A 27364-nucleotide genomic window follows, 5' to 3' on the forward strand; every position below is an offset into this window, starting at 1 on the left:
ACACTACCTTCCTGACAATATTTGCATGGAGAAGTCCGGTATTTTGAAAATAAAGGTCAGAGTTCGGTTAATTTTAAAATTGTCATCAAAGTCATGGAATTTTAAATTGTTTTGAGCATGAACTTAAATTTTTATGAGTTCATTGTAAATTAACATTAACATATTTTTTATTATTTTACAAATAAAAGTCGAAATTAAAATTAATGACTATAGACAGTCAAGAAAACTTAATTTCTAATTAAAAATCTGTGGTAATCCTGAAAGAAATTTAATTATATTTAATTATATTTATAGGTTATTGACTTGCCTGAAGTGGCAGATATTGAAATTTTTCTTTATTTAAAATTAAAGACATTTGAAATTAAATTTTTGCTTTAATACGACCCACCATTAAATTGTAAATTAATTAATATTGCTGTTAATCAACGTATCCTTTACAATTGTGGGGGAAACCACTATTTTAGTTGGAGAAAATAGACCTAAAATCTGCGGCTATTGACTTGCCTGAAGTGGCAGATATTGAAATTTTTCTTTTTAAAATTTAATTAGAAATGTGAAATTTTTGATTTAATTCAAACCATGCACCCTTAAATTGCAAATTAATTATTATTGCTGTTAACCCAATTTGGGGAGGGGGGGAGAAAACCACTAATTTTTAGTAAGAGAAAATAAATCAACATATAGCTCGAATATCTTAACCACTCTTGAGTTTGTCTTCATTTAAAGGCGTGTCTAAAGCCGTCAGAAATTCATGCGTGTCCGGTTGGTTTTATCCATCCTTATAGGAATAGTGTATATTTTACTTGTCTCGTCTCGTACACCGTACCCGGTAATTACCATTGACGCGCTAAACTAACATCTTTGGCATACCTTATAGGTATACCATAAGTTCATAAGATATGTTCCCCATAAGTTTGACACTATACCTATACTTCGTAATGCTAATGAGAGACTTACAGCCCGTGATAACTAGTTCGAGTGGGAACGATGGAAGCGAGAATTGCAGACTACTCTCGGTGGTGGTTAATTTTGCATGCAGGACTTCCATCTAGCTCCTATTTAGTCTGAACTTACTAAGCCCCCTTTGACAGCAGCGCCTCACCAGGCGTATGTCGCTTTACCTCCTCGAATCTATGAGCTACCTCACTCACTTCAAAATTACAAGCTCCAGTTTCTAAGTTACCAGAGATTAACAAACTTATGGAGCATACATATCTTATGAACTTATGGTGTACCCATTACAAGCTTTACTATAGCTCAGTCGTGCAATATTCGCGGGTATAGTTTCAGTTGGCCAGAGAGAGGTTTCGAGTACATCGGGAACCTCGAATTAAAATCTCAAAGTTTTGAAATTGGACAAAATCGTGCTGACATTAATTTATTCCGCGCTTCTTAAAAAACATAATCGGTGACTTTGACTTGACCATGTGCCTCATCCTCGATGGCGTCTTAATATCAGGCGATAATATTCCTGGATTCTGTACTTACTCTATTTCATTTTAAAAACTCCCATTCAGACTAAAATAAAATCTTATGTTTATGCACGTGGGTGAAGTCGCGTTGCTCGCTTAATTATAATTAACGACTACGTTTAAAATATTCACGGGTTTAGTTTGGAATTTTTTAATTTTTCGTCCTATGCAGTGTCGAGACGGCAACACCCCTCGTTAGCGCCTTTTCTTTAGCTATCCATAGCTCACAGTATTTTGCCTTATCGACGCGTGATTGAGTGAGCTATGTCTAAGCACGCGATATGTAAAATGTGTCAGCGTTTAAAAGATTCGCTGGTTTAGTTTGGAAATTTTCAGTTTCGTCCTGCAGTGTTGAGATGGCACCACCCCTCGTTAGCGCCTTTTCTTTAGCCATCCATAGCCCACTCTATTGTGCCTTAATGACGCGTGATCGTGTGAGCTATGCCTTAGCAGACGATAACGTTTCATGATTCTTGGCGCTGTGTAGTACAGCGTGGGAAATAAGGCGTGGCACAAGGCAAATGACCAGTTTAAAAATTTCCTTGTCCAGTTTAAAAATTAAATCAGTTCTATTTCCAGACATTAACTATAATATTTTAGTTATCCACTTCTTTAGTCTAGCAGACGAAGTGTCCTGGTTAATGGTCGGTCCATATGGACCAGTTTATTTATTCTAGGTCAGCGGGGTTGCTGGCCTAATGTGCAGTTTCCCTGGCTGTTTTGGATTGGGCTATTTTCGTATTGAAAACCCTTGGCCTTGGCCCAAAGAAATTTTGTATATGCGATGCGACTCGTTTTAAGTCGTCTGCTCTCGCGTCTGATCACGGAAATGAAGGTACCGACGGAAACGTAAGATTTTACTTAGTCTGAACGGGCCTTTAGAGTCTGTATTAGTTTTTTAAAGACAATATACGATCTGTTTTAACAAAACTATTTTACCTTTAAAAGATATAGGGAAAATAATTTGAACAGCTGAACAATAAACAAATATATACTTTTTTCGAACTACATTTTCAATTGAAAACGTATAATAGTGTTATAAAACACTCGACTATTTGCACATGGTTTGTAATATAACACTTCAAATGTAGAATAACATCAATTCAAATGATGTTCAGCTGAGTAAATACATACATAGTATGTTCCAAAATGAGTAATTATTTTGAGTCGAAAATGTCGTAACTTCAATGACATATTATGCCGTAAGGGACAACGTTTTCAATTTACGATTTGCCGTGTTTTAAAGATTGGCCATCTATTTTAATTGGCCTTATTCCTGATCAACGCCACCGAGGCGTAGCGGCGACTTTTGGAACTATAATAATACGGCAGCCAATCAGAGGTGGCGCTGGAGTCGATGGACTCTGATGGAGATGTTATTTTCTCTGTTTTGATTATTACCGCTTCAACTTCAAAAAACATGTTTTAAATACTTATTATTAACCGAATAATCTCCAAATAGACCAAAATCGAATGAAAACTTACTCCGAAAGTCTTATTTCATAATATTAGACAGAATAAGAAAGGTAAAATCAACTTTTAATACTTTTGAAACCATATCGCTTGTTAAGCCTTGGCTATTCACATGATTCAAAATAGAGAAAATAACAGATCTCCATCAGAGTCCATCGGCTCCAGCGCCACCTGTAATTGGCTACCGTATTATTATAGTTCCAAAAGTCGCCGCTACGCCTCGGTGGCGTTGATCAGGAATAAGGCCAATTTAAAATAATAAAATAAAATGTTAATTTCGGTGTAATTTAGAAATTTTAAAGCAATTAGAAAAATGTTACGTATCCATTTCAGTTTCTCTTTAATCAGGTGCGGTTTATAAAACAGCTAGCCTTAACCAAATACAAGTATACTACGCGGGAATTAATTGATGTCCCCAAACACAGAGCTGCATGGTTAGATATGAATGATAACAAAGCAAAAATAAATTGTTGGCGCGGCGACACCGAACGCGCAAAGATAGATACTCCTTTGGGAGTATATTGCTAAAACATAACTTCCCCCTAAAAATCTAATTATTTAAATGGAGGAGATACGAGGTTTGCGAAGAGAGTTCATGCGTGACGTTGAAAGAGTTATTTATGCCTTATCTGACTGCATTTAGAGAAAATAATGCATTTGTTAATGAATTCGTTTAAAAGGCGTATATACGTAGGTAAATATTACAGAAAAAAATTACTTTTGTTTTTATGTTTAGTTTCAGGTACATTAACACGTAATTAAAAATCGCAAGTCTGCCGTATTTTTTATTGTATGGGCTGGTTTAGGTATTCGATATCGATAATTATGACTTGTGTATTAAGTTTATATTATCTTTTAGTCTGTTTTTTTAATAGTTCATGAATCTTCAAAAATTATTATACTATTTTTCATACTATTTAGTAGGAAACTACTACATTATAGTAGAATAATAACTACATTACGGTTAAAATAATACTACATTTTTGCGCTATAATACTACATTTTTGCGCTATAATACTACATTTTTGCGCTATAATACTACATTTTTGCGCTATAATACTACATTTTTGCGCTATAATACTACATTTTTGCGCTATAATACTACATTTTTGCGCTATAATACTACATTTTTGCGCTATAATACTACTTTTTTTGTGCTATAATACTACATTTTTGTGCTATAATACTACATTTTTGTGCTATAATACTACATTTTTGTGCTATAATACTACATTTTTGTGCTATAATACTACATTTTTGTACAATAATACACTTCGTTATAGTAGAATAATAATGCTGCGTTGCATTAGAATAATACTACCACATTAGCATGAGATAGACAAAAATTCTATAGAACAAGCATCACAAATAATCACTTTATTTTGTGAACCGACAAAGTAGTAGAATAATTCTACCCCGTATTAAACACGAACAATAAGAATTAAATATTCATTAGAAACCCAAATTAATTCATACACGTTAACCAAATCTATTAAGGAATAAAAAATTGCTAAAGTTCTTGTCAATAATGTCACGTGATAAATGAAATTCACTTTACGTGCTCTGTCAACTTCGAACTTAGTTGTGTGACCCGTTTGTTATCGGCGTGTATACCTTAAGAGCGCTTGAAAAACGTTATAACTCTTCGGCCCTTAAGCTCGGTACTCTCTCTCTTTTTGCTGGTCCTCTAGAATGACCAAGTGCACTTGGACTCCTATAGGAGTATGGCTCGATGACGGCATTGCATGGGGCCATAGCCCGTTTCCCGAATTATTATTCAACTTCCAGTTTTATCACGAAACGCTCTTAAAACGGCCGAGTGAGTTTGTTCAACAAAGAGCCAAAGCCAAAAGCGAAGCGAGAGAGAGCCGTCAAAAACGGAGCACGCTAAAAGCGTCAAAAATGATTTTAACCTGCCTTTCTTTTTTATCAATTTTAACCGTGCAAAATTTAAGGTTCAAGAGGGTTTTGGTTTGAGTACGTCTGGGTGGTAGGCTGAAAGCATTTTGAGGGAGTATCTTATATTACCTTCAGAAGGGGATAATTGAAGAAGGATGGCACTCTGTATCCTATTAATACTTTAGTTATGTTACGTGATTCTTCCCAGGCGAGGAAACCCTTTCTGTTTGCTCTCCCGCTCATCAAACTTCAGATGGGTAACTATCGCACCGTGCTAGGGTCAATTCTATAACTGTTTGATACTAAATCCTCACCAATCAACCCACAAACCTTGATTCGATTGTCTTGACGTGGGACAAAAATCCAATTGGCAAATAGTTAAGCTCTAATAGAGTAATGATGAGGGGGAACTATTTATCACCGTATGTGATTCGGTTTAGTAACCTTGTACACTCCTAATGTTTTAGTTCTGATGTTGGGAAGAATGGCGTTACCCTTACCCCGCTTTGTGGTACACTTCTCTCGAAGAGAAGTATTATAAACTTCTGCTTATATGTATTTCAGAAAGTTCTTTAATTGTTTGTTACTTTTTTATGTATTTGGCCTTTTAAAATTAGTTTTAGATTTCATAGATAATACGAAATTTGCACCTCTAGCCAATCGCGTTACGCCCTGCCTTTTTCTTAACAAAATTCACTTGGCACGCTCTATAACTCGCGCGCAATTTTTATAAAATCTGGGGCGTTTTTTTGTAACCAAGAAAGCTATTGGTCGGAAGTGCAAATTTCAAATTATCTATAAAACCTCAAACTAAATTGAATTTTAAAATCATTCGGATGATTCACGACGCTGGTAACTTTGTTCGCAAAAAGTATATTTTTTCTCTTTACAAATTTTCAAAAAATTGAGGCTTTGCGCAACTTGTTTTTATCTTAGCTCTGTAGGCTCGAGCCGCACCCGCTGATCATGCACGCGATATTCTTGGTCTTATTTCTTCGTAGCAGCATACGTCGGTGGCTCGGACGAGACGTTGACAGGCTAATTGCGGGAGTCCGATGGTTGTTTGAAAAAAAAAAACTACTACTCGATAGCTCTCAGGTAGTATTATAACCGTCATGGCAGCGTTGATCTTTTAAACAAACAGCCATCCTAGTCCAAGCCTAATAATAGTTGTAGAGTCCCATTTTCCAACAAGTTTAGCGCGCCAAAAACTTCGTTGGAATTTTCGATTCTATTGTCGATATGTTGTTGGATGGAATCTGCTATAGAAGTACGTAGAGGAACGTATAACCGTAGCTTTGTTGCAGGAACGAGGGGGGCTAGGCTAATCATGCAGATCGCTAATCATAGTGATAAGCCCTTGATTTTTCGTGTAAATAAACCATTATGTGGGAGGACTTGCGGTTGATGCCAAAGTATTCTTCAATTTCGTACTATCAAAAGCGAATAGAAGTGTGATAGAAAGTGAGATTTTTCTGCAAGTGATACCGATTTTAACGTAATATTTATTTAAACTCGGCGAAATAGCCGATTATTTAACCCAATTAAACCGATATCGCCCGATTATTAACCTTTTTCTATCGATTAATTATCGATGTTTACCGATTTTTAATTTATTTCTACCGATTAATTATCGATGGTTACCGATTTTAATTTATTTCTACCGATAATTAATCGATGTTTAATGATTTTTAATTTATTTCTTCTGTTTAATTATCGATGTTTACCGATTTTTAATTTATTTCTACCGATAATTAATCGATGTTTACCGATTATTAACAATTGGTTACCGATTATTGACTGATTTTTCCCAATTATTACCTGTTATTAATAGATTTTTACCGATTATTAACCCATTACTTCCGATTATTAACTTATAAATGACTGAACTACGGATTTTTAGTCAAATATTTTTAGAAGAATAATATAGCCTTATCAAATGAATGGTTTACTCGTAAAATGCACTCAGCGGGAAAAGCAAGAACGATGCCGGGACATCTTGTTTTTGGTTTTGATTGCCAATTACTTTGTGATAATCATTAATTTAACGTCAAATTAAAGTCCTTTCTGTCGAAACTTTAATAAAACTTATTAAAAAAAATGGGACGAAATTAAGATTTGCAACCATAAATCAAATCCGTTGACAAGATTTTTAATACTTTTATGAGTAAAAAATTAAAAACGATACATAAATAGACGCCCTTCGATAAAACCTACATATATCGTATGAAAACTAAACCAAAAATTTGCGGTGATGTGCAAATATTAAGGTATTTTAACCACATCTGAGTACTTTAATGGCATACTTAAGTGTTCAAGTTTGGAGACACTTGTGATCAAAGTATCTAGCGAGGGGCTAACCTTTTACACCGATTACGGACTACATGGAATCATTTTAGTACTATCAAAGGTACAGCCGTGTACACCGATTACGCTAAGTGACTGGCCCCTCGGTATCTAAAAACTCGTAGAAAAATATGGGGAAAAAACCTGGAAAACTCGAGGAAATATATGGGAAGAAAACCAGGAAAACTCGAGGAAATATATATGAGAAAACATGGAAGTGTCAGGGAAATATATTGGAAAAATATGGAAAACTCAAGGAAATATATGGGAAAAAACCTGGAAAGCTGAAAACAAAAATATGAGAAAAAACCTTGGAAACTCAGAAAAATGTATGGGTAAAACACTTAGGGAAATATATGGGGGAAAAACTTAGGGAAATATATTATTCTGATTGTTGTTACATTATTATACGTTAATCCGTAAGCAATTAATATTAATTTAAATATAGTACGTTTAATTGGGCCTTTAATGTTCTCGTTCTAATAAAGATGAGAGAGAGAGCTCGAATCAAAATGAGACTCGTAATAAATTGTTAAATCGTGCCTTGAATATCATCAAGTTCAATTAACCACCAACTTTTCTTTTACGACCTACACTTAAGCCTTACTCCCTAAAAGTTTCCCCTTGCCTATAGCTTCTGAGTAACGATTTTAAATGAGAATTCTGGGAGACCATGCACGTGCGTCACGTGATAGACTCCCAATTTATTTCGTTATTAAAATTGAATTCAACTTTGTTTTATAGCATAAGTTTATAAGATATGTTCACCATAAGTTTGTCACTGGTAACTTAGAAACTGGAGCTTGTCAAGAAGTGAGTGACGTAGGTCATAGATTCGAGGTTAAGCGATGTACGCCTGGTGAGGCGCTGCTGTCAAAGGCTTAGTAATGCAGACTAAATAGGAGCTAGATGGAATAGGTCCTAGCTGCAAAATTAACCAACGAGTGTAGGACTTCAATTCTCGCTTCAGTCGTTCTCGAACTAGCTCGAGCTGTCTCTAGCATTATATGAGGGGTTAGGAAGTCTCCCAGTAGTATTACGAAGACCTAGTAAGTGTCATACTTATGGAAAATATCTTATAAACTGGTTAAATTTATGGTTAAGTTTTTGGGAAATTTACTTTGTTTAAAAATTAAAAGTATTTTTGTTCTGAACTAAGTTTTGATGCAAACGCTTTGAAATTTTTAGGAATTATAAAGGCTAAGGTGCACGTTGAATTGTTAAATTTTGGTGTAAATTAATTGGTGCTAAGGTGTAGTTTATTGGTGTAATCACCGTTACCAAACCCTACTGTAGAAAAATATTCAGAAACAAAACCTCACTCACTGGGAAATCAATATTTTTAATTAATTTCTATTTACATTTTTATCAACATTTTATTTACTTTTCTTTTCTTTTAAAAATGTTACTTAATTATCAATAATAATATACTTAACTATTATAATTGATATTAATCAGACCTCGTTACTCTTAATTATCAACTAATTATCCTATATATTTTTACAGTACTTTTACGTCTATATAATTTTTATTTTTTATTTTGAACATTTAATCGGTAACTTAAATTTTTAATTGTATTTTTCGATTTTAAATTGTATATACCCAATTTGAAGGTATCTTTTAAAAGTTAAAGAATTCTCGTAAATCACGCCTTTATCGCAGAACCGGGTTTTATTTTTTACTATAAAGCGACATTTTTAGCATTTTAGAGAGAGTTAAAAAAAGCGCTAAAGCCTAAATTTGTTATAAATAGAATTGGAAAATAATTTGAAAAATAATTTTTATTTTTAAGATAATTCCGGGGGAAAGTTTAATTAATGACACGATTTTATTAAGGTTTTTTATGTTAATTGGTTTAATTTAAATTTATTAAGCGGGTAATTTTATTTTTAATTAAATCTGATTAGAAAATAATTTAAAAATAATTTTTTTTACCGAATTTCTGAAAATATTTTATAATTTTTAACACGGTTTAATTAAGTTAAGTTTTTTATGTTAATTGGCTTAAATTATTACGCGTCTTTCCTAGATAATTTTCATTTATTATGACATCACTGATAGAAATTTTAGAGAATTATTAGAAATTATTCTGAATCAGAATTTAGAAATTTTTGAGAATTATTGGAAATTATTTTGAATCAGAATTTAGAAATTTTAGAGAATTATTAGAAATTATTATGAATCAGAATTTAGAAATTTTAGAGAATTATTAGAAATTATTCTGAATCAGAATTTAGAAATTTTAGAGAATTATTAGAAATTATTATGAATCAGAATTTAGAAATTTTAGAGAATTATTAGAAATTATTATGAATCAGAATTTAGAAATTTTAGAGAATTATTAGAAATTATTCTGAATCAGAATTTTGAAATTTTAGAGAATTATTAGAAATTATTCTGAATCAGAATTTAGAAATTTTAGAGAATTATTAGAAATTATTCTGAATCAGAATTTAGAAATTTTAATTTGCATATAAAAACCGATATCATCAAAATAATTTATAATATTTTGTTGCAAAGTTAAGCTTTTTATTATAATTATTAAATTTAGCCAATTAACTATAGTATATAATACGACTAATTTAAATAATTAAAACAACGTGTTTAATTTTATCATTTATTTATTTAATCTTAATTTGGCACGACTTAAATATTAAACTCGCGCGCACGTCAATATAATTAATCTAAGTACATTATTTTACAATCATCTTTATTATTTAACTAATATTAATTAATATTAATATTCAAACAAAACTCTATAATAAATTCAAACAAAAGTTCAATTTCAATTTCAATCCATGATGCAATTAAATTAACTAATTAAAATTAGTATAGTACTAATGTTTAATTTTAAACATCAATTGTGAAGCGTTTAGTATTACAATTTTTCCAAAGATCTCGGGTTGGTTAGCAACTCTCTCGTTAACCTCCAACATTGTTTGGCGGCATTCTCTAATGAAGTTGCCGATTTGCCCTTAAATAGATCCAATTGCGGCAAGAAATAATGCGGGCACCTCCTGCATTGCAAGCACGAAATTAGCTGCAATAGAATCCCGTTAATTCTATCTCCCAAACACGTTTCATCCCATTCCAACTCTCTGGGGTGTTTTTCGCATTCGTACAATAGCAAGGTCTTTAAATGGTAACTGGTGACGGGGTTACCAGGTAGATCCAAATGACGGTCGCGTAGAGTCCTTAAAATACTCAGGCATTTCTTACGGCAACCGCCTTGTAGCAGACGATTTTCGGCCTCACCGAAATTAAGAACCCAAGCGTCGCCTTCCATCGATGACTGCTTCCCTTGGAGGGTGATACACTCTTTAGATAAGAGGTCAAAACCCTCCGCTTTGACCTCAGCGACCAGGTTAGGGTTTGGCCAAGGTATATGAGGTACGGGCCAATGAGCGGCAGAACGTGGCCATAAACCGCTGCAACGAAACGCCGGCGTTATTTGAACGACAAACCGTTCGCGAATTCGCAATTTGACTTCGGTTGTATCCGCCACCATTTTGACGATATCGCGATAAGCCGATTTGTCGCAGGCCTGAGCGACAAGGGTTTGGAACCGGGATCGAATCTTGCGGGCGGACAAGTACCCCGATGCGGTTATAAATTCCACCCATAGCGACATTGATCTCTTACGGCCGTCGCTTAGTTTCAGAACGGCACAACCGGGTAAGCTTCCATCATCAACGAAGTTAAATACCCCCATTTGATTCAGAAATAAGACAACCTCAAACTCGGTGGGTGAAATGACCTCAAATCCATCGTAACGACTGTTACATTCGGTTAAGGACGAGATGAACCTCGGTTCTTGAACTTCGACCTCCTTCAGAACGTCCTGTACGACCTTGCATACTTCGCGGACCGTTTTGGCAACAGCCGCTTTACGACCGTGTACCCGTTCCCCGTAAAACTTGTTTAATTGGTACAAGAGCTTCGATTGGGCCGCCATCATATCCGGTGGGACCAACATTGTCGACCAGGTGGGATCCGAGGGTTTCTCGTCGACCGTAGAGTTATTATCCCAAAAAAGCTGCGCTTGGTGTGTCGGTTCCGTTTTGGCAGTCCTGGTTAGTGGGCCAAATTCACCGTCAGAAATTTATTTATTTATTGCACTAGCTTCAGCCGAGTCGCATGTTAGCGTGGCTTTAAGTAGCCTTTTTTAAAATGAGGTAATTTGGAGTCAACAATTATAGGTTAATCAGTTAATTTTCATAGTATCCTTTAAAATACTGTCGGGAGTAAGCCGGGAATTGTGTGCAGTAAACCGGGAATCTCGTGCCGAGCCTCGGTAACAAACCGTGTGTCTCGTGCGGAGTGTCGGTAGTAAACCGGGAGTCTCGTGCGGAGTGTCGGTAGTAAACCGGGAGTCTCGTGCGGAGTGTCGGTAGTAAACCGGGAGTCTCGTGCGGAGTGTCGGTAGTAAACCGGGAGTCTCGTGCGGAGCGCCAGTAATAAACCGCGTGTCTCGTGCGGAGCCGGTAGTAAACCGTGTGTCTCGTGAAGAGCAAAGGCAGTAAACCGGGAATCTCGTGCGGAGCGTCGGTAATAAACCGGGAGTCTCGTGCGGAGCGTCGGTAATAAACCGGGAGTCTCGTGCGGAGCGTCGGGATTCGGTAGTAAACCGGGAATCTCGTGCGGAGCGTCGGTAATAAACCGCGTGTCTCGTGAAGAGCAAAGGCAATAAACCGGGAGTCTCGTGACTAAACGTCGGTAGAAAACCGGGAGTCTCGTACGGAGCGTCGGTAGTAAACCGGGAATCTCGTGCGGAGCAACGGTCAGTAATCTCCCAAGATAAGAACAACTATCCAATAGATTCTTCCAAGTTAAAACTACCCTACTTTAGTTAATGCAAATTCCAAAAGAGCAGTGTGAAAATCCGTCCAACTGTAACAGAAATCCTTTCGGGCTGCAGCGTCCGAGCCGACGGGAGCCTCGGGTATTCGTAGCGACTGGAGAAACGGACCGGTAGACGGTCGGGATTACGGAGAGGAAAGTTTTAGGAGAAATCTCTCGGTCTCCCAAGGCATTTCTGTTCACCCCAGACTTCTTACTAATATATCTCGTTAGAGGGCGGAGTTGTCGAGACTGACCCCTTCCCGACGGGGATTTTGCAAACCCCCCTCCCGTTCCTTAAATCGGAGTGATTGCGTAAAAATCCTTCCCCTAATCCTGGTCAGAACTCCGCCCCATCTACTAGGAGGTTCTCCCGCGCTTTTCTGTTTAGTCTCCCGCCCGCTGCTCGCGCCGGCGCCGCCGGAAGCTGCGCAAACGAATCGAAGCGCCTGAGCCTGCTACTTTCTCCCTTTCTCTCTCTCTCTCTCTCTCTCTCTCTCTCTCTCTGTAGAAATTTTGCCGTCAGCTCGGCGCTCTCTCCAAGATTTATTCGCGAATAATTTCGGGGGTGTACTTAGTATTTGAGTATTTACTGTGACGATTTGGCCAACTTTTTCGTTGCTTTTATGCGCCAAGTTTTGGTCTCAAAGAGTGCGTTCATGCCTGATATGGTGTGTTGTTGTTCGAACTTCGAAAGCAGCCCCAGCTGTTGACAATAGTTAAAATGTTAAAAGAACGTTTAGGCAATCATGTCTAGGCCTAGAAGAATTCAAGGGAAACTCGCGCGCCAAAACAGCTATGGGATTTTTTTCTCTCTCTATCTGTAAGTTGCGGATTTTTACGTTCGGGATCTCTCTCTAAAAAAAAAAACTGTGGTGGTGTTGGTGCAATCGATGAAAGGGGATGGGATTTTTTGGGGACAAAGAAAGGGGAGGGTTTGTTGGTTTGGTTGTAAGCGGGTTGACGGGTTGTAAATTGTTTGATTTGGGTGTTCAATAATGTATACGGGTAGCAATATTGGGGTTTTGATAATTTTTTGAAAGGTAGTTTTGACTATTCAAAATGCAAAAATTGCAGATCATTGTTGTAAAAGTTGATTTTTAATATCTGCACCTTTTGGGCTTTCGCAAAAATTATTTATAAATGCGTATTTTAAGAGCTCTAAGCAAAAGTACTTTTTCACTTATTTTTAAATATCTGTACCTTCATGAGTTTTAATGTAAAAATTACGTATAAATGCCTATTTTAAACAGCGTGAAGCAAAGCTGTTTGAGCTTATTACTTTTTAGTATCTGCACCTTCATGCATTTTATTATAAAAATTACATATAAATGCGTATTTTAAAAGCTCGAAGCAAAACTACTTTTTCACTTATTTTTAAATATCTGCACCTTCATGAGTTTTATTGTAAAAATTAAACAGCGTGAAGCGAAACTGTTTGAGCTCATTACTTTTTAGTATCTGTCCCTTCATGGGTTTTATTGTAAAAATTATTTATAAATGCGTATTTTAAGAGCTTGAACCAAAACTACTTTTTCAAATATTTTTAAATATCTGCACCTTCATGAGTTTTATTGTAGAAATTACGTATAAATGCATATTTTAAAGATCGTGAAGCGAATTACTTTTGAATCAAGCTAAACTCTTATTATTAAACATAGCTAGATATAATTTTAATCTATTCAAATGGACTCTAAAAATATATTTAAATCAAACACCAAAAATATTTAAAATTTAATTGAAAATAATTCACCCTACGCAATTTAGACCCTACATCCTGGTTGAAATCTATTACACATCACATTTTATTAAGTTAAATTAAATTTTGTTGGGCTCATTTTTGAAATAAACTTTGGGCAATAAATATCGTTGAGAATGTCTACAAATTAAACTTAACTGAACGGAGCTAGAAGATATTTAAAAAAATAAACTAGAAAACAGGCGGATAGGGGAAAATTCTTTCCCAGCATATCCCTTGGCTATCCCAGCTATTCTTGACTTTATCTTGTGTAGGAATCTAGTGAGCAGTCATTCAAGGGTAGATTTACGGTCCGGCTGACCTCCCATATAGTCTGAGACATTTTTAAGATCTTTTACCACGGAATAGGACAGAGACAGGGACGGAGAAAGATCCTGATAGAGGCCCTTAGATGCGATGCTCGCAACCTCGTTGCTGTTTGCAGAGATTCGCCTATTTTAGAATTTACCTGACGCATTCAGAAGTCCTACCTACAAGGCTTAACTACTCCCACATGTTAAAAATAGTAGGGGCGGTAAAGGTCAATGAATTGTCATATTCGTTGGTTATTTGGTGATTAGACGGAAATCTGATTTGGAATTGAATGATCTGAATCGAACAGAATTCTACAAGATTTTCGGACAAGTGGTTGAATTGCATTCACAATGACTGGCACCACGTGTCTTCACACTATTCGTGTTATCATTATTATGTTAATGTTTAGATTATGAGTATGTAGTTATGTTATGTTTTGTTAGCATTATGGGTATTTAATTATGTTAGGTTTTGTTATAGTTGGGGGTAAGTAAGGTTAGGATTTGTTAGGATTAAGTTAGGTTAGGGTTTTTTTGGTTAGAGTTGTATAATTTCAAGTAGATATGAAAATTAAAATATGTAATTTTCGATGACTTTAGACGACCAGGGAAACACAGCAAATTTATTACTTCTAATAATGAACTTTGCTCGATGACTTTCATTTATTATAAAGTTTGCAGCCGCTCCGTCGGTGGGTCGGTTGCCTCCAAAATTGCCTCGCTCCAATTTAGGCCGGATTTAAAATTTAACTTCATTTAAAATTCGGTCCCTTCCGCCCGCCTAATTTCCCGAAAAAGTAATAATAATATCAACCGGAGCCTGTACTAAGGCGAAGGTTAAGGCGGACGTATACGCAATATTAAATTATATCAGCAGTAAAATAGCGCATTGAACAAGAGTGTATAATGCATGTAGTTCATTATTTTTGCTGTTAAAAAAAGGGCGCTTTGGTATTATAAGCAGACGTCCGTGCATACGTTGGTTCGTTATTGAAGGATTAGAGTTGCTGATCGATAATGAACCCGTGCAGCTTTGCATGCGAAAGTCTTTTTAGTTTTACACCTTTCTTCTAACAAACTCCGGACGACTACGTGCTCGTAATGAATAATTTTAGATACCTATGTTCTATGGATTATAGCGCCGAGGAATATGTACTGTACTATATAGGTACCTATTTCCTGACGGCAAATTAAGTATAATGGAAAATGGGGGTTGTACCTTGTATGACTATGAGCAGTTCGCGAAAAAGCAACCACTATTCCATAAAACAGCGGCGTTGTTCAAAACTGCTGTTTTGGGAAATAGCAGTTTTTAGGTACTAGAGTTTTGAACAATTCTTAACCCACCTATTAAGTACAACAAGATTGTTATACGCTAATATAACCTTACCTGACTTAATACTATTCGGGTTGCAATAACAATACCTGTACCGACCCTAATACTACTGGGTTTGAAATAACCTAACCTAACTTAACCTAAACTGACCCTAATACTACTAGGATTGAAATAACCTAACCTAACTTAACCTAAACTGACCCTAATACTACTAGGATTGAAATAACCAAACCTAACCCGAGGGGCTATTCATTCGCCAAAATTTTGTACAACTGATTGCTGATTTCTGAATTCCGATGATTACGATTATTTTCGGTGATTTCCATAATCTTTACATACTATACTACTGAGGTTCAGATAACCAAACTTAACCTAACATAAACTGACCCTAATACACTGGGGTTCAAATAACCAAACCTAGACCCTAATACTACAACTATAGCTCGAGCTGTAAGTCATAGAATTACGAAGTATAGGTAATACCATACTTATATAACATATCTTATAAACTTATGGTCAAACCCATGGTAAAAACACTTATCGGGACTGCGATTACCAATTGATATCTCGGCAATCGAATCTACGAAATAAGCCTTTGAAATATGAATTCCGTTCTAGGCCTACATGTTGCATGCAACTTCGGATCGAGTTTTTCCTCTTTTAATCTTTTCAAGGTTCTAACAAGCCGACATCAAAAACTTTTTCCATTCGCATATAAGCTAGGATTAGACGATTATAATCTCTAGTTGATCCTAAAAATATATATATATTTTAAAACGGGGTTTTAACAGCGGAGAAATATGTGACCATGGTTAGGGTCCCTTGATAATTTCGGTTGAATGAACACGCGGGTTCCCCTTACAAAGGGATTCGGAATTGCTTGCCGCCCTATTACAAACTATATCCTACTGCTGTACATGCCGAGATCTCAAAATTTTCAAGCCGCTTTGTGTGGTGAGACGTTGTAGAGCTACCGGTATTGTTAAAGGATACGTTTTGCAGTTTGAGAACTCGATATAGGACGGCGGAAGTTGAACTTGTTTTACCTGAAGATTCGTTATAAATGATTTCTAAATACAAATTTGCTTGTTATATTAAGATGCTGTTTGTCTAAGTCATAAAGGTGCGTTCAGCTGCACTTACCAGCAGTATATGTTTTAAATGTAATAATGAGATCAGTTTAATCGCCAAGTCTTAATGGGCTTACACTTCAGTCCTAGTTCAACCATAAGTTTATATGATAAGTTCCATAAGCAAGACACTACCTATACTTCGTAATGCCGGAGACTCACAGCTCGAGCTAGTTCGAGAACGACAAGCGAGAATTGAGGTCCTACACTCGGTGGTTAATTTTGCAGGACTTCCTATTTAGTATCATTACTAAGCCTTTGACAGCGCCTCACCAGGCGTCGCTTTATCTCGAATCTATGACCTACGTCACTTCATGACAAGCTCCAGTTTGTAACCAGTGACAAACTTATGGTCAACATATCTTATGAACTTATATGTAATAATAAGATCGGAACGCGCTGAATAAGATCTCAAAAAATCCGCTTCAATAACTCTGAATTGCCAAGTCTTAATGGACTTACTTCATCCAAAATTCGTAGCAGGCGAACTTTAAACACGTTCAACAAAGTATTTAGCTCACTATTAACTTCTGGAAACTTAATTGAACGTTTCCAATAGAAAAACCGTACAAATTTACCTTAGTAATCATATTGTAAACACAAATTTCTTAACTACAACTTTATCACGTGTTCTAACTCTAGTATGACCTTACCACGTGGTCTAATCTAAAGCCAAAGCCCCCTTTGCTTAGCGGTTGACGATTTCTTTGAAAAAAAACTGGTGAATAGCGTCGTGAATCGGTTCCCCGCAAGGAGGCGTTTAACTCGCTCGAATAAACCCGATGAATGGCGTCAAGACAGACCATAGATGGCGGGCCGCCTTTTGTGGGCCTAGGGGTCCTCGAGAGAGGTCATTGTTAGAACTCGAAAAGCGTATATATATTCTTTAACAAACAGATCTAGAACGGATCTGAAAAGGACTGCATGTTTTCTGGGAAGCTAATCTCCTTGTTGTGTTGAAGGGCCCAAGGAGGACCTATTGAAGGATGTATGGGGGCTTGTACTTGCTGAAACCGACTTGAAATCTCCACTCCCCAGGCTACGCGTGGTTTAACAATAGGTTACGGGCGATTTTGGTCAGGTACCCCTGGTCCCTTGTAGGTCTTCAGTTTGGTTTTGTTTACCTGGGATAGATATCTAGGTTTTTTTTGCTTTGGGTTGATAATAATACAGTTTTCGAAGTGCTAGTCCAGTGGTGGAGTCAATGTGCTGTTTTGATGATTTTGTTTTAATTTTTCAGTGTTTAAAACTTTAATCAAATAATATGTGTTTTTATGTTCTGAAAACTTCGTGTGTTTGTGGATCATATTTTTATCAAAATTTAACCAGTTTTATACGTTTCTATCAAAATGTTATTAGTTTTCGATCACATTTTTATCAAAATGTTATTGGTTTTCGATCACATTTTCAAAAAATTAATTCTAATATTTTTAGTCACATTTCTATAAAATTTTCATCGGTTATCTTATGAATCACATTTTTATCAAATTTTCATCTATTATGAAACACTTTTTTATGAAATTTTAAACCCTTTGAAACCACATTTTCATCAAATTTTCAATAGTTTGAAACCACATTTTCATCAAATTTTCAATAGTTTGAAACCACATTTTCATCAAATTTTCAATAGTTTGAAACCACATTTTCATCAAATTTTCAATAGTTTGAAACCACATTTTCATAAAATTTTCAATAGTTTGAAACCAGATTTTCATCAAATTTTCAATAGTTTAAAACCACATTTTCATAAAATTTTCAATAGTTTGAAACCACATTTTCATAAAATTTTCAATAGTTTGAAACCACATTTTCATAAAATTTTCAATAGTTTGAAACCACATTTTCATAAAATTTTCAATAGTTTTGGTTTTTATTCTACACACGAGATGCACTAATAAACCTAAATATTCATCAAATTTTCATCTCATTCTTATCAAACGCTCCTCATGTTTTTAGAACCAAAGCAACAAACATAATTTAATGAAAAATCATGCAATCATTCTTAATTAAATCAAACCTACCCACAATTGACAATTTCAAGAAAGAATAGATCAAGTTGATCCGGTCTACGGAATATTGAACAAGTTTCTTTTCGACATTACTTTTATAACATGGCAAACCCAACATCTAACAGATAAGGGAGTTTCTTGTGAAATTCTTTCCACGGTATATCGTTTGATATACGTTGTTGATTCCCCATCCCATAATATTTCAACGACTTATACAGTATCGAATATCCGCAAAATCAAGTAAACCCACCCGTATATGGTATGGTATCACCCTTGAATCTGTATAGACCATGTCCACAAACTACGGGAGCTCACAGCGGGAACCTCTCTTGCACCGTCAGAACTTAGAACTTTTACTTGAGTGGGACATTCGATAAATCGAAGTCGGGGTCAAAGTTCACGCAGGTATAGACGAAGAATTCAGGGTGGTGGGGGTAGAAAGGTAGAGAGAGAGACGACAATAAACAATAAGAATAAGAGAGAGGTTGTAGGGGTCAATCGGTGGGCATGGCGCCAGTCAGGGCCGCGCGGCCAGGCTGCTGGGCTCCTGTCGTCTTCAACTTTCTGTAGACTTGTTCAGTTGGACGCAGCTGGGAGATAGATTGGGCCATTATACATGCGTGGACATTAAAGTCATTTATTGTATCTTGACAAGCTGGGAATTTGAGTATAATATGTTGTATTATGGGTATCCAAGGTTACTATATAAGGTATAGCGACGTAAAATGTTTTTCAGGATGATATTTTGCCGTAACATGGTTGCTTACCAGTAGGGTTGGCGTAGTATCTGGACGTTTGAAATTAGTGTGATGTGTCAGGGACGTTTGAAAATAGGGTGTGGTGTGCCAGGGACATTTGAAAATTGTATGGTGTGGTTTGTCAGGGACGTTTGAAAATAGGGTGTGGTTTGTCAGGGACGTTTGAAAATAGAGTGTGTTGTGTCAGAGACGTTTGAAAATAGAGTGTGTTGTGTCAGAGACGTTTGAAAATAGGGTATGGTGTGTCAGAGACGTTTGAAAATAGGGTATGGTGTGTCAGAGACGTTTGAAAATAGGGTATGGTGTGTCAGAGACGTTTGAAAATAGGGTATGGTGTGTCAGAGACGTTTGTAAATAGGGTATGGTGTGTCGGGGAAGTTTAAATTAGTATGGTGTTTCAGGGACATTTAAAATTGGTATGTGTCAGGGACATTTCAAATCAGTGCGATGCGTCAGGGACAAGTGCCAGATAACATTTAAATTATAAGGCATTTTAATCACAAAATTCTGACTTTTCTTCAAACAAAACTTCCAAAATTTGTCAGGGAAGTAACTTTAGACGGTCAGGGAAAACCTGGTAACGGAAGGTCGACGTCTCTATAGCTGTTTCGCGCATCGTTCTACGCTTAAAGAGTCTCTTTGATCGTTGCTTATAATTTTGTAGTTCCCTGGTATTTCCAAGACTGATCACGTGACACGTTACATCTTCCAATTCATTTTGCCGAAGAACTTGCGGAAATTTATGAACTTCGTGATTCGCGCATCGTATTGCGCATCAGAGAAGATTTCCTCGATATGCATTGATATTCAAAGAAGAAATTTTCAAATTTGTTTTCCACGCACCAAATTTCTCCTTTTGGCTTAACCGTCTTTTTAGTAACCTTGGTTGTAGCTACCAGCTCTCGATCGTCCTTGTAAGGGGCCCTAACTGCTGTTTACATAGCATTCGGTTTTATTAACTTTAATTTATGACAATCAGAAGTTCCGCGTGGGGTGAGCGTGTGGACTTAGGAGAAACCTCCCCCCCCCCGGGTCCTGTTTACGCATGCGTGTCCGTGTTGTGATAGCGAAACATTTTTAAAATGGAAAGTTTATATCCGTGTCTAATTTCAATTTAGTATATTTGCCCATTTTATGCCCCTTAAAACAATTTGAAATATTTAACTGTCAATAGGATATCTTAAAATTGATCATGGATTTTACAGTTAAATTAGTAAATTTGTAGTTATTACTCCAGAAACCATTCACGTATTTACTAGGTGATCTTGAACATGGAAATGTTTAAGGAAGTATATTGGAAACACCTGGAAATGTCAGGAAAATATACGGGAAAAAAACCTGGAAATGTCAGGAAAATATACGGGAAAAAAACCTGGAAATGTCAGGAAAATATACGGGAAAAAAACCTGGAAATGTCAGGAAAATATACGGGAAAAAAACCTGGAAATGTATGGGGAAAAACCGGGAAATGTCTTGGAAATATATGGGAAAAAATCCTTGAAATGTCTGGAAAATAAATGGGAAAAATCCTTGAAATGTTTGGGAAATATATGGAAAAAATTCTTGAAATATCAGGGAAATATAAGGGGGAAAACCTTGAAATGTCAGGGAAATATAAGGGGGAAAACCTTGAAATGTCAGGGAAATATATGAGAAAAAACCTGGACATCTCAGGGAAATATATGAGAAAAAACCTGGAAATCTCAGGGAAATATATGGGGAAAAACCTGGAAATAAATGGAGGAAAAACCTGGAAATGTCTGGGAAAAAACCTGGAAATATCAGGGAACGCGTTTTTAAAAACGTTGTATGAACCCTGTTGACATTAGTGTTAATTTTCACACCATTCCTCTAATAGCTTCCTCCGCCTCTACTAAATACACAGTGTTGAAATTGTATGATACCACATGCAATTATAAACCCATTTCTTTTGGGGTACTCTGCGAAGGCAAGGCAACACTTGGCTCGACTTGGCCCCTTGTCGCTCGCACCAAAATGAGGCGATGAAATGTTTTACTACTTACTTTTTTTTTCCTACTCTAAAGCACGCCATATCACCGAGATGAGAAAGTTTTGGGTCTTGACGACGACGCCGCGTGATAGATATATTCACTCAGGAATACATACAGTTAATTGGAATAATTGTGTAGCTTGCTATTTTCATTCAACGTATCTAAGCGGGCTTTGAGGGAGGAGCTAGACAAGAAGTATAAATACTTCTCTTCGAGAGAAGTGTACCACCACAAAGTGGGGGTGTAATTGTAACACGATTCTTCCCAACATCCGCTAAAACATTTGAGAGTGTACAAGGTTACTAAACTTATTCACATACGCGATAAATAGTTCACCCTCATCATTACCAGGAGCAGATGACAAAGGAGTCTCGGACGCTAGCTTCCACAATATAGAGGGCAATGGCACCCGCGTACGTCACAGCTGTAGCGGTATCGTTTGCCATAGAGGCGCTATCAGACATTATAGCAGACGATGCTTTTGGTGGATTATATCTGTCACCAAAGTCTGCTGGGAATGTTTTTGTAATAACGGAGTAACGGTGGCTACTGAGGTTCGTCTTATCCGATCGCGACATAAATATACACAATATAATTACTTTATTCAAACAGCTGTAACCGTTGGTATTAAAATAAAAGATAAGACTACATTTTGTGACTTTAAACCTACTAAATAGTCAAATTAAGTCCAAACTAGCAGAGAAACCCAGGTAAGGCTTAATTAACAATTTGTTCCCACTGGAATGATTGGGGTCGGGTTTTCAAAAGATAAAAGCAAGGTTTTAAAAGATGCCGAAACACAACGTTATATATGTGTTTTAGGGCCAAAATATTCCGTATTTCTTTTGAATTAATTGACTGCTACAAGAGGTTGGAAACGAAATCACTGTCTCTTACTTTTTGGGCTTTAAAAGATCGTGAGTGATTTCTTTTCCCAACCTCTTGTAGCTATCATTTAATTCAAGAAGAAATTTAGAAAAAATGGCACTGAAACACATTTTAGTTTTTTAATAATGTACATACGTTACTCGCTGGGCTTTTCATTATCAATTTTAGTCTAAAAAAAAAAAAGATTAAAAAGCCGTTGAAATCCTTTTTTTAACTCTAATACTCGTTAAGCCTAGGCTACTTATAAGCAGACGATACGTAATTTTAAAGAGAGGCTCCAGACGCGATTTCCCAGATCTCCTTTCGAGACTTTGCAGCCACGCTATTGGTTGGAAAATAAAGCTCAAATTTCCTACGAGAGGTGGCACTGGCGTAATGATTTTCGTTAATAACCGTGACGTTCGCGGATCCCATTGCCCTCTACGTTATGGAAGCTAGCGTCCGAGACTCCTTTGTCATCTGCTCCTGTCATTACTCTATTAGTGAAGGCTTAACTATTTGCCAAGGCGCATGCAAGGCAACCAAGGTTTGTGACTTGATTGCTGAGAATTTAGTACATCAAACAGTTGTTAAATTCACCCAAACACGGTGCGATGACAATCTGAAGTTTGATGAGCGGGAGACTATGGTCAGCCTGGAAAGAATCACGTTACATAACTGAAGTATTAAGGTGATACAGAGTCTCATCCTTCTTCTATTATCCCCTTCTGGTATGATGAATTTTACCTCGCGAATTTTTAATCTATCTCACTGCACGTTGCACCTCTGACCTCACATTGCTACTAACCAATGAAATCACAGTTAGAAAGACGTTAGTCATGCATCCCCTATACGCGTACGTGTAGCCACCTTTGACAATGCATTGGTCTAATGCACTGTGGAAGGTAGCTACACGTACGCGTTTAGGGGATGCTTAAACTCTCTATTATAAGTCGCGTGACGCGTAGTAGGTTCTCAAGCCCGGCCCACCACAAAACCCGCATAGAAATTAAGATGGACCCCAATGATTCTTAGCAGCTGTATGAATTCCCGATACAGTATACACTTTGGGGAATTAAGAAGTGTTGGGGAATGTTTCTTCTTTGGCGCGGCGCCTGCCTTAATTGCTTTGCGCTTTTGATCCGTAACACATGCGACGCAGCTAGCTAAAGGAAGTATCTTCCCGCGGACCCGCTCGACGGTTCCGTCGTTCTCCGTAATTTCCCTTTATCGGTGTCAACTTACACGTTTTTCCCGCGCCACTGTGTGTATATATGGTTTATTTTAAACTGCAGGCGCTGTTGGCTTGTTGATGTTGTTGACGCGAGACTAATTTTTATCATTTGGGAGGAATAATTTTAGATGAGATCGGGAGGGATGATGGTTTTTGAAGTTAAGTTAAGGTGAAAATTAAAATGTGTTACTGGAAAATTTAGGCACGTGTTTATATGGGGGGGGTTTAAACAGGGTTTTTCTGTTACGTCAGTTATAAATTAAAAGGTATGTTCTTTGGGTTGAACGGAGTGGAAAGTGTCAAAGAATCTGGGGACAACATTTGCTTACGGATATGTGGACTTCCAAACATTAACTCCTGAAACATGGTAATAGTCACTCATGTAGAGTTATTAGCTTTACTGGGAAATTCTATATGAAATAGCTGATAGCACGAGAAATTCTGTATAAAATCGCGGATATCACGAAAAATTCTGTAAGATTTGGGAGAGCACGAGAAATTCTTTATAAAATCGTGAATATCACTATATAGAAATTCTTATAAAATCGTGAATATCACTAGAAATTCTGTATAAAATTGCGGGTATCACGATAAATTCTATGTTAAATCGACGGTATCACGATAAATTCTATGTTAAATCGACGGTATCACGATAAATTCTGTATAAAATCTCGAATATCACGAGAAATTCTCTATAAAATCCTGAATATCACTAGAAATTCTATAAGAAATTTGGGGTATCGTATATAGTCGGTTTGTGTAAGCGCGGCGAGATGAATTGAAAATGTTCGGTTTCACATGCCGTCGGCAATTACGGAATGAAAGTTCCGTATCAAATTTTGACGATTTTCTCTCGAAAAATAGGGCTATAAGCAACTGTCATTTTATTTCTTTAAATAAAATCTTTTGAAAGAGCCCGACGATGCGTTTTGATGTACAGATTTAATTGATTATATTCGTTAATTAGAAGTTAAGTGATGACATACGATACAAATGTATTAAATTTCATTTCTCCAACAATCGAGATTAATCGAACGCCGGCCGTTGTCCTTACGTGGGCGGTTTCATCCATATTGGCCTACTGAACCGATTCAAATAGATCGAAATTGGAACATTGTTAGAAATAATCATATTTTGCGTTACGTCGAGCTGTAGTATTTTTAGTAAGACACGTCTCTTTGAAACTGAGGAATGCTACGAGACGTGAAATTACGTACCATAAGTTCATAAGATATGTTCAATCCATAAGTTTGTCACTAGTTACTGCGAGCTTGTCATGAAGTGACGTAGGTCATAGATCCTGGTATTATTTTAGAAAAACATGAAAGAGAGAATAGATGAAAACCGAAAAAACCTTCGTCTACGCCTATATAGATCAAATTCTGCATTTTTCCTAATATTCTATATAGCCAGGCACTGGCTTTTAGCGAAAGTATAGATGTAGGGCGAAACAGGGTTAGGCTTAGTGCCTTAATTCAATTTATATTTCATTTCGAAGGCGCTTCCTCGGTCCCCGGTTCCCGCTCCGAGCGATGCCATCGGATTACTTTGTTCCCGCTCTAGGTCGCTCCCAGACCCGGCTCGGAAGGAACAATTTGATTATTACCCTCTCTTCGCTCGTGTTCTCGCTGCGCTATCTTGCTCGTTATATCTCATTCGCCGATGAATATTTCGTTATACGGGGTAGATGGATGTCGTAGATGGACGTTATAAGCGTGGTAATTTTCTGTCTTAAAAACTTGATTAGTTTCGAAGACCGACTCGCAAAGGTTTTTAAGAACCATCAGCATTGGGTATACCGAGTGACCGTTACAAAGGTCACAGTTTTCAAGTTGTATTGCAGGAGTGGTTTAAGGATGCCCCTTTATATTTAATTAGCATTATCACTCAGTTAGTGTATATAATGAAAATTTTAAGGATATTTTCTAATTTTAATAAAATTCAGGGGTATTTTTTAGGTTTTAAATAAAATTCAGGGTATTTTTTAGGTTTTAAATAAAATTCAGGGATATTTTGAAGTTTTTAAATAAAATTCAGGAGTATTTTTTGGGGTTTAAATAAAATTCTGGGATATTTTTTGGGTTTTAAATAAAATTCAGGGATTTTTTGAGGGTTTAAAATAAAAGTTTGGGATATTTGAACTTTTTAAATAAAATTCAGGGATATTTTGAACATTTAAATAAATAAGTTTATTTTAATAAAATGCAGGGAAAAATCATTTATTTATATAAAATGCAGGTAAAAATTATTTTTTTTATATAAATTTCAGGGAAATTTTAGAGACCTTCTTTCCCTAATGTACATTGCAACTAATAAATCATAAACATAGCACTCCGTTCTCGAAGTGATCTTAAACCCGAAAATATCCTTGAAAATATCAAAGAAATCGGTCTACCCAAAAACGGTACGAACCCTGAATTTCAATTTATTTTAATACAAAAACTTAGAAGCACAACTATGTTATATCATAAAATATATTTATCATAAGTACTTTAGAAACTAGATAGTGAAGGCGGCCATGAAATGGACGACACCTGTTTGTTGTAGCGCTTAGGGCTCACCCGTAGCTCTCTCTCAAAACGCCTGCTTGCCATGCAGCCGATAAGAACAAGGGCTATAGTGCAAAGTGTTTCAAGCTATAAGCATATCTTAAAAGCGCAGTCCATTTTCGCGCCCCGTACAAAACGCCATTGAAAAATGAGGACTGGAAAACAAGACCACTTAAGTAACGGGTCCTCTCCTCTCTTTCCTTCCGTGTATGTTGTGTATGTAGCGATTGCCCTTTAAACAGATCAGACGGACGGACGGGAGCTTATAACATTAGATATAAATTGAAGCCACCCTTAAAACGCCGTGCAGAGCTAGGGCTCTATCGCAGTATACGTGCATGAAACAAGTTGGTTATAGCATCAAATAGTCGGGTCTGCGAGAGAGAGAGAGAGAGAGAGAGTATTAGGAATGTTTTTACTGAATTTTATACCATTTGGACTTGAAAATACTTCCTTCCGTTTATTCGGAAGATTGTTACCGTGAAAAAAATAGAAAACTAGGCCTACTACCAAAAGCTGTCCATGTGCTTTCGTGCACTGAACGCATTGCCACTTTTTAGTGTAAGGGTTACTCACTCACTATTAACCAACGTCAGCACTCAGTAGTGGACAATACCAGTAACATCCTTGCCGTTTCTGATGTGGGTTCATAGTACGGAAGTTATGGAATACTAAAAAATGTTCATTTTTCAAAGAAATATGCACTTCCGCATTATTTCTACATTTTTGAACGTATCGAAGCGATCTGTTAATTGAATTAGATTTGTCTTTCAATTTAATAATTAAATTTAAGGGAAAATCCGTAAACTCTCCAATGATCATAATTTGTTTAGAGTGTCCCTTATGGCAATGTTTGACTCAAAATTATCAGCCAAAGAAAGAACCCATCCACTGTACTTCGATCCTATAATAGAGTAATATCGGTTACGGGGAGGGTGACATTAAACTCCGCCCATTCGCCTTTTTGGAGGCAGAATTTAACATGAGCTCTATAGCCACCAGAAGGTGACTCCATCTGTTGGCTTGTTAATTTCATTGGCTGAAAAACCAATGACGTCTCACCCCCCTCAGCAAATATAACTCTATTAAACTTTTTGAAGGAAAATCAACATCCGAACATTTTCACCAATCCATAAAGGTAGCCACTAACGCGTACTCCAAAAATGTTTAAATTATAGAAGCACGAGATATCTGCGCGCGAAACTACCATAGAAGGACCTTTCGGGTTCTACTAATGGGCCCGAGGAAATTTTTCTCTCTTTTTTTGGGAGCCCGTCCATTAAGGGTCGAAATCAGATTATCAGGGCACGGGAGCAGGGCGGCTTTGTTGCTACCTCGTGTGATTGTATCATCCCACTCATCTAGAGAGGAGGGTGATTTTGTACCTA

At 36.6% G+C, this 27364-nt stretch overlaps 3 protein-coding genes across 7 annotated transcripts in view; 1 reads left to right on the forward strand and 2 right to left on the reverse strand.

Moving 5' to 3' along the window:
• rg (A kinase anchor protein rugose) overlaps positions 1-27364 on the forward strand; it is a 165267-nt gene that overhangs the window by 117359 nt on the left and 20544 nt on the right. The gene's annotated exons all lie outside the window — the stretch shown is intronic.
• Positions 8513-11377, reverse strand: LOC149709350 (protein mab-21-like 2). Its single transcript, XM_089864710.1, has one exon. It carries the CDS (start codon positions 11164-11166, stop codon positions 10069-10071), a length of 1098 nt encoding a protein of 365 aa, XP_089720836.1. The 5' UTR covers positions 11167-11377; the 3' UTR covers positions 8513-10068.
• LOC149709351 (uncharacterized) lies at positions 11395-14096 on the reverse strand. Its single transcript, XM_089865006.1, has 5 exons — positions 14090-14096; positions 12391-12456; positions 12160-12325; positions 11754-12033; positions 11395-11721 (listed from the first exon to the last, which is right to left on the reverse strand). Exons 1-5 carry the CDS (start codon positions 14094-14096, stop codon positions 11395-11397), a joined length of 846 nt encoding a protein of 281 aa, XP_089721132.1.

The sequence above is a fragment of the Phalangium opilio genome, unplaced genomic scaffold (assembly GCF_054372755.1).
Source record: "Phalangium opilio isolate 3A_F unplaced genomic scaffold, DU_Popi_V2 ptg000013l_1, whole genome shotgun sequence".
In the NCBI taxonomy this organism is placed as follows: domain Eukaryota; kingdom Metazoa; phylum Arthropoda; class Arachnida; order Opiliones; family Phalangiidae; genus Phalangium; species Phalangium opilio.